The sequence below is a fragment of the Orcinus orca genome, chromosome 14, assembly GCF_937001465.1.
Source record: "Orcinus orca chromosome 14, mOrcOrc1.1, whole genome shotgun sequence".
Lineage (NCBI taxonomy): Eukaryota > Metazoa > Chordata > Mammalia > Artiodactyla > Delphinidae > Orcinus > Orcinus orca.
In genome coordinates, this window is record NC_064572.1 from 32,695,247 (window position 1) to 32,703,565 (window position 8,319).

Below are 8,319 nucleotides of genomic sequence, written 5' to 3' on the forward strand. Positions count from 1 at the left end.
GAGTCATTTGTGCCAACCCGTAGTACAATTAGAAAAAAAAATTATATCTTATGTAAATAAGACACTTTCCACATGTCTTTAGATTTTCTTTAGATGCCATCTATGTTGAAATATTTTGGGGAATTCCCTGGCGGTCCAGTGGTTAGGACTGCACGCTTCCACTGCCAGGGGCTAAGATCCCACAAGCCTCGTGGAACGGCCAAAAAAAGAAAAAAAGTAAAATTATCAGTGATATCCCTGCAGCCACCAATATATGACTCTAACATTGTAAACAGACTAATTCTTTCTTCAAGTACCCTTTCTTCTTTTGCATCATTCCTGACGTCCTATGAAATGGGGAACAGGTAGGCTAGTCTTGTACACCATCATATATCTTACAGTGCTTTGCACAGAGTAGGTGCTCCTTGAACAGTTATCAAGTATTAAAATGAGTGACCCAGTGGCTAGTTGATTGTTGAAACATTTAGAGAAACATTGGTGTCCATGATGACTTAATCACTATGGTATACAGGATTTTGAAGCCAGCAGGTACTACTGGAAAATACATGCTAGAAAAGCAAACCTTAGCTTTTAAAATCTACAGTTCAGCTGCTAGGATGTTCCCTCTCAAAGCATCTGCTTGAGTAAACAATTGTTTTATTTGGAAAGCACTTGTCTCTGTAGTAGGAGCCCGAGAGGGATGTTAAACATCAAATGGAAGGTTAAGTACAAAGACATTACAGAAGTTTTTGCGTGTAAGAGTCTCAGACACGCGTTCAGTACATGTTTGCTGCATATCGACTCAACACTGTAATTTCTCATGAGCTCTGATGTATTATGTTTGGCATTAATTTCAGAGGCCTTTTGTGCTAAAGAAGAAAAGGGGTCGTAAACGCAGAAGGATCAACAGCAGTGTAACAACTGAGACCATTTCAGAGACGACAGAAGTACTGAACGAGCCCTTTGACAACTCAGACGAAGAGAGGCCAATGCCACAGCTGGAGCCTACCTGTGAGATTGAAGTAGAGGAGGATGGCGGGAAGCCAGTGCTGAGAAAAGCATTCCAACATCAGCCTGGGAAGAAAAGACAGACAGAGGAAGAGGAAGGAAAAGACAATCATTGCTTTAAGAATGCTGACCCTTGTAGAAGTAAGTGGAGGAATTATAAAAACCTTACCCTTGTGAATATCTGTCTATTATTGCCAAAAAGCAGGCAGCTGAATTCTACCCAAAGGCACTTCTGAGGCTGTACCGACCCACCAGAAATAAGTGCTCATCTGTCCTTTCTCATTCATAAAAGGTTCTATCCCTTCTTGGAATTGGATTTTTATGTTCAACAACTCTAGAAGTTTAACATAGTCCAGAACATCCCTCTAGGTGGGTTCATCTTACTTTCCAGAAATTGGCTTATCCTCCAAAATTCTGAAGTCTGTCAATAAGAAACACATTGCACTTCCTTGATTCTAATATGTACTTTTTTTCACATTTAACATTTCTGAAATCAGGGTGTATATTATTATTGATGTGAGCATTGAATGCAGTAGTTTCTTTCTTCCTGAAAAACAAATATTAGTAAATTGATGATGTGTCCTATAATCAGTGGTGTCTTTGGATATGTTCTTATCAAGAATCATCTAAAACCTACACACACCATCACTTTTAGCTTTGATAATATAGGATAATGTGGAAATCAGGAGATTATCCTTCCTTTCAAATTACTGTTTTACAGTTGCTATTGGCAGGGACACCCCACCCCATCTTCTAAAAAAAATATTAAACACCATTGACTCCTGTTTGATGCCCTATTTAAAAGAAACCATCCCTTGCCTGTCAGGCTGGGAACTTGAGCTCCCAGCTGAATCGTGAGGATTTGTGGGACAGTCTACTCTACAATGGAAATGACTCTATTCAAAACCTTACTTTATTTCAGTCTAGAGAACAGGCCATCTCACTTTCCTGGAAACCACAGGTTATCACTCCTGCCTTTGAAAAGCCACTGTTTTAAGAACATGAGCAAGCAGCTCCTTGACTTTCTTAATTAACAAGAATACTATTGCCACATACATACTTGGCTGAGGCAGTGACATTTCGCCCTGGGTATAGAGGAACCAAGCCTTGTTTGTTAGTTTCCTTAAACAAATAAACATACGAAACAACTGCAGAAAGAGGTCATTTTTTGGTCTGGAATTTGAGCCTTATTTCCACTTCTTAGCTGTCTTCTCGGGAGCCTGTACATGAATCATCACTGCCTTCATGCTCCACTTTGTGCCACTTGCCTTTAAAAATTCCAAGTTGCCATATTATACCTGATTCCTTTCAGGATCTTCTTTCTTAAAAAATAATTATTGGAAAGCTCATCTTCTGACTTAGAGGGGTTTCCTACAAATGCTGATAGGTCTAGTAGCACGTGGAATAAGAATGTGGAATCCAAGGTCATTGGCATGCCTGTTGCCTGTCCATACGTATAGAGATATGAACTTAGTGAGATGTCTATTAACTGGAGATTGTACTTTGCACTTCGGAAGGAATCAGTCTACAGCACCGTATCTTTTCAGCTAACCAATTTGAATGTAATACATTCAGGTAAGTTTACATGTAATCCTTTTATTACATAAATGAGCTAAGAGCTTACCCTGTTCTGCACTGATAGGATTAGATATCCAATCTGGCAAAAGGGATCTCTGTTCCACACTGATTATTAGATCTTGTTTTTGTTCTCCAAAATAGTGTTTCTAATAAGGCTATTTCTCTTTGTGAAGCTTTTCCTTTAAATTGACCCCTCTAGGAGATTAGTATAATCTTTAATTTTATAAATATCTTAAGACTTGGGTGTTTTATGTTTGTATTTATTCATATATTTACTTGTTTGCTTGCTTATATTTATATAAATATATTTATAATATATAAATATATTTACATATTTATTTATATTCATATATGCATATAGGTACAGTAAAAATAAGATTAGCTGAGCTAAAATGAACTTGACAGTTATGGTTTGCTTCTTATTTAATATTCAAACCATACCATACATTTGCACATTGATCCAAAATGCAATGTGGATAGAATTAGTGATAAAAAGAATACCTGTATTTTAAATGTTCAATAATTTCATGGTAAATACATTATAGTTTGTGTCATCCAGAAATGATGATCCTGGAGTAGATTACAGATGTATTTATGTTCTGGTTATTTAGTTATTTATTCATTTGTTTCAGAGGTACATAGTTTATTTTTATGCCAGAGAGAACATTCACATCAAAGTAAATAATGTCATCTGAGATCATTTCAATCCAGTAAATGTCCACAAGCTGAAGTTCACTTTCTCAGGATAAATATGCAAGTTAGTTCTATTCATTTCTCCAGTACAGTGGTGATTGGGATCTGAGCTAACTTTAACCCTTTCCCCTGCATTTCCTAATTTGCAAATATTCAAATTGATTCTCTTTACATTGTGGAATTCCAGGCTTTTGTATCAGACAATGTCTTGTTTGTCAAACTCAAATACGTTTATTATAGTGGCCTGTATCCATGTGCTTCCTATAAAAAGCACAGCTTTCTGTTAAGAGTGGGTTGTGTGTGGAGGTGTGTGGTGTGTGCGCCATATATTGTTTTCCGGGCCTAGGTTATTTACTCCATTTATACCACAATATTATTCTGTATTAGGTTTGACTGTGTCGTTAGCATCAACTCTTAAAATGCTAAATTGAAAGCAGTATGTGCTAAATTGTTTAGAAGAATAAATTCAAGTTGTTCATGGTGATGCTTTCTAAGATTTTATTTTCCTTCCTCTCTCTTTCTGTCTGTCTCCTCACTAAGACAATATGGATGATGATGCAAATAACTTGAAAGAAGCCAGTAGAGACAATCCTGAACCTCTAAAGTGCAAACAATGGCCAAAAGGAACAAAGCGTGGTCTATCTAAGTGGAGACCAAACAAAGAGAGGAAGACTGGATTTAAACTGAACTTGTACACCCCACCAGAAACACCCATGGAGCCCGATGACCAGGTAATAGTGGAAGAACAGAAGGAGACTCCAGCAGACAAAACCAGCCCCGCTCCCACCAGGACTGAGGAGGAGGTCAAGGAAGCCGTGGAACCCCTGCTGCCTGGGGACGAAAACAGAAGGGAGGAAACGTGTGCACCTGTAAGTCCAAATAAATCACCAGGTGAAAAACCTGAAGACGATCTAATCAAACCCGAGGAGGACGAGGAAGAGGAGGAGGAGGAGGAGGAAGAGGAAGAAGAAGGAAATGTAGAAAAAGACCCCTGTGGTGCCCAAAGCCAGGAAAAAGAGGAGCCAGAAGTCTGCACGGACAAAGAAGACCCCGTGCGTTTGGATGACCATGAAGAGGAGGAGGAAGAGGATGAAGAGCCATCTCACAACGAGGGGCATGATGCAGACGATGAAGATGACAGTCACATGGAGTCTGCCGAATCGGAGAAGGAAGAACGCCCAAGAGAAGGCTTCAAAGAAGTGCTGGAAACCCAGGAGGCTTTTTTAGACCTTAGTGTGCAGCCTAGTCATTCAAACGCAGAGGTCCTAATGGACTGCGGCGTTGACCTTACAGCTTCGTGTAACAGTGAACCTAAGGAGCTTGCTGGAGCCACTGAAACCGCCCCTGAATCTGATGAGGAACCCGCAGGAGAACAGGCACAGGAGCAGGACCAAAAGAACAGTGAAGAAGTAGATTCTGAGTTCAAAGAGGGAAACACAGCAACCTTGGAAATCGACTCTGAGACCGTCCAAGCGGTTCAGTCCTTGACCCAGGAGAACAGTGAACAGGACGATACCTTTCAGGATTGTGCCGAGACTCAAGAGGCCTGTAGAAGCCTACAGAACTACACTCACGCAGACCAAAGCCCACAGATCGCCGCCAGTCTAGACGACTGCCAACAGTCAGACCACAGCAGCCCAGTTTCATCCGTCCATTCCCACCCCAGCCAGTCAGTACGTTCTGTCAACAGCCCAAGTGTCCCTGCCCTGGAAAACAGCTATGCCCAAATCAGCCCAGATCAAAATGCCATCTCAGTGCCATCTTTGCAGAACATGGAAACCAGTCCAATGATGGATGTCCCATCCGTTTCAGATCACTCACAGCAAGTTGTAGACAGCGGATTTAGTGACCTGGGCAGTATCGAGAGTACAACTGAGAACTACGAGAACCCAAGCAGCTATGATTCTACTATGGGTGGCAGCATTTGTGGAAACGGCTCTTCACAGAACAGCTGCTCCTATAGCAACCTCACCTCCAGCAATCTGACACAGAGCAGCTGTGCTGTCACCCAGCAGATGTCCAACATCAGTGGGAGCTGCAGCATGCTGCAGCAGACCAGCATCAGCTCTCCCCCGACCTGCAGTGTCAAGTCTCCTCAAGGCTGCGTGGTGGAGAGGCCCCCGAGCAGCAGCCAGCAGCTGGCTCAGTGTAGCATGGCTGCTAACTTCACGCCGCCCATGCAGCTGGCTGAGATCCCCGAGACCGGCAATACCAACCTTGGCTTATATGAACGAATGGGTCAGAGTGATTTTGGGGCTGGGCATTACCCACAGCCGTCAGCCACCTTCAGCCTTGCCAAACTACAGCAGTTAACTAATACACTTATTGATCATTCATTGCCTTACAGCCATTCCGCTGCTGTAACTTCCTATGCAAACAGTGCCTCTTTGTCCACACCATTAAGTAACACAGGGCTTGTTCAGCTTTCTCAGTCTCCACACTCCGTCCCTGGGGGACCCCAAGCACAAGCTACCATGACCCCACCCCCCAACCTGACTCCTCCTCCGATGAATCTGCCACCGCCTCTTTTGCAACGGAACATGGCTGCATCAAACATTGGCATCTCCCACAGCCAAAGACTGCAAACCCAGATTGCCAGCAAGGGCCACGTCTCCATGAGAACCAAATCGACATCTCTGTCACCAGCCGCTGCCACCCATCAGTCGCAAATCTATGGGCGCTCCCAGACTGTAGCCATGCAGGGTCCTGCACGGACTTTAACGATGCAAAGAGGCATGAACATGAGTGTGAACTTGATGCCATCCCCAGCCTACAATGTCAACTCTGTGAACATGAACATGAACACTCTCAATGCCATGAATGGGTACAGCATGTCCCAGCCGATGATGAACAGTGGCTACCACAGCAATCATGGCTACATGAATCAAACGCCCCAATACCCTATGCAGATGCAGATGGGCATGATGGGAACCCAGCCATATGCCCAGCAGCCAATGCAGACCCCACCCCACAGTAACATGATGTACACGGCCCCCGGGCATCACGGCTACATGAACCCGGGCATGTCCAAACAGTCTCTCAATGGGTCCTACATGAGAAGGTAGGCAAAATGGGCAGTCACAAAACCCCTGGGCATCAATCTCGGATTGATCTGCACAAATACCTTCGAAGAGTACGATTTCAAAACCAGCAATTGGTGTGAATGCAAAAACATTTGTTGGCACCATTTATTTAAAAAAAAAAAAAAAGCTGTATGCAGCAGAAAGCCTTATACAAGTTGTTTTTCTTTCTTCTTTTTTCTTTTTTTTTTTCCTTTTTCTTTTTTGGTACCTTTGTTTCTGTTCCTTTTATATGAAATTCTCTGCAAAGGAAGGCCTCTCTTTGGACTACAGTTTGGAGCCAGCCACTTGCTGTGCCTGCTTCCATTAAACAATGTGGATATCAAGCCCCATGCCCCAGCCCACCCCCAATTATCTGTTTTAATACTGAACCTAGATTTTTTTTTTCTTCCCCGTCTACTCCATGTAAATGCCTTTAGCATTTCAGTTATTGTATATTTTGTTTGAGGTGACACTTCAGCATGCCGCTAATGTCTTTGTTAGTGACAGTGCATTTTGTAGTACTGTACAAGTGTTGTGCTAACGGTAAGCCATTTCTTAAGTTTTTTGCCTTGATTAGGGTGCCCTAATTTGAGGGTTTAAAAAAAAAACTATATTTTTGTTAATTATAAAACTGTAAAGAGCTATAAAAGCTATTCCCATTTGGTTAGTCAAAAGGGTTTTATTGCTAAATGTTTGGTGTAAAGTTGAGACCCTTTTCCATTTTGGTGACAGATTTCTTTGGGGAAAAAAAGGCAGCTTTCTGTTTTATAAATGCAGACTTCTGTTTATTGAATGAAGCATATCTCAGTGTTTATCTGTCAGGTTTTGAAACATTTCATATATGTCCAAATACTTGGCAGGATTTAAAAAAAAATAGTGAATTTGGTGTAAAGTTGCTATTTTATGGAAATGCCTCTAACTTTACATTTTCATTCCATCTGTAGATTTTTCTATCTTTATAAAATATTGGAGTTATTTTTTAAGGAAAAATAGAGAAGTAGCTTGTGAATAGCTCAAACTAAGCTTACAAATCGCATGTAAAAAAGCAAAAAAGTTATTTGTGTCTGTTTATATTGCTTCCTTTTTTGTAGCCTTTGTACCTGTACAGGGTGACTGTAAGGGCCAAGCAGGAGAGGCGTAATCCTTGTATAAAATAGGAGCCAGCGACACTCTTGTATTTATCTGTTCTCTTTTTAGTCAGTCACTTCAAGAAAAAAAAACAAAAAAAAAACAAAAAAAGCTGTACATTTTAACATAAAATAAATTATGATGAGCCATTTTTAGCCTCTTGTGTCCTGTCATATTATGATTGATAGAGAATGACCAATTGAACTGTATCATGTGTCACATCTCAGAACACATACACATTTTGGGAAAATAAATTATTTAGTGTAAATCAGAGTTAAGAGGTTTTCTGATTTGTTTTGACTTTGTGGGAGGGGGTTGGCAATAAATAAGAGTAATATCTAATAAAACCATCACATATACCAAATACCTATTTAATAAATTAATTTATAATGGATTTTAATGCTTTTCATGAAAGTTTATTTTATGCTAGTGCATACCTTCTGTATGCCAATCATTGTCTTTAAAATAAAGTGAATTTGTTTTTTTCTTTTTGACTTTGATCTTCATTTGCAAAGGGATCCTGCCCAAATACCCAGCTGCCTTATTTATACAGTCTGTATAAACTCGCCTCAGGGCCTAGTCCAGTGGTAGCAAACTTCATTTTTTTAAAGATTAATACAAAAAACACCCAATTTGGACTTGTATGTTTGAAAAATCATTTTCTTGAAAAAGGCGTGAAAGTTTTGCTCTGTTGTGAATGAGTGATTGGATGTTATTTTTTAGAATCTAAAGTTTAGATTCTAAAAAAAAAAAGTTATTGTTCACAAACGTTATCTTACGGCATTCAGAGAAAGTTCTGTCTGACTGTTAAAACATTTACTTATTCAAGTGACAGGCCTTGAAATGAATGCTTGACTTGGCACCCATGTGG

At 40.6% G+C, this 8,319-nt stretch overlaps 1 protein-coding gene across 1 annotated transcript in view; it reads left to right on the forward strand.

Annotated features, from left to right (window-relative positions):
- The window catches only part of KAT6B (lysine acetyltransferase 6B), a 181,681-nt gene extending 173,744 nt beyond the window's left edge, over positions 1-7,937 (forward strand). Inside the window, 2 exon segments of the mRNA XM_004273083.3 lie at positions 837-1,128; positions 3,799-7,937. Coding sequence (XP_004273131.2) covers positions 837-1,128; positions 3,799-6,323 — 2,817 coding nt within the window. The 3' untranslated portion in view covers positions 6,324-7,937.
- The last annotated feature ends 382 nt before the right edge of the window (positions 7,938-8,319 follow it).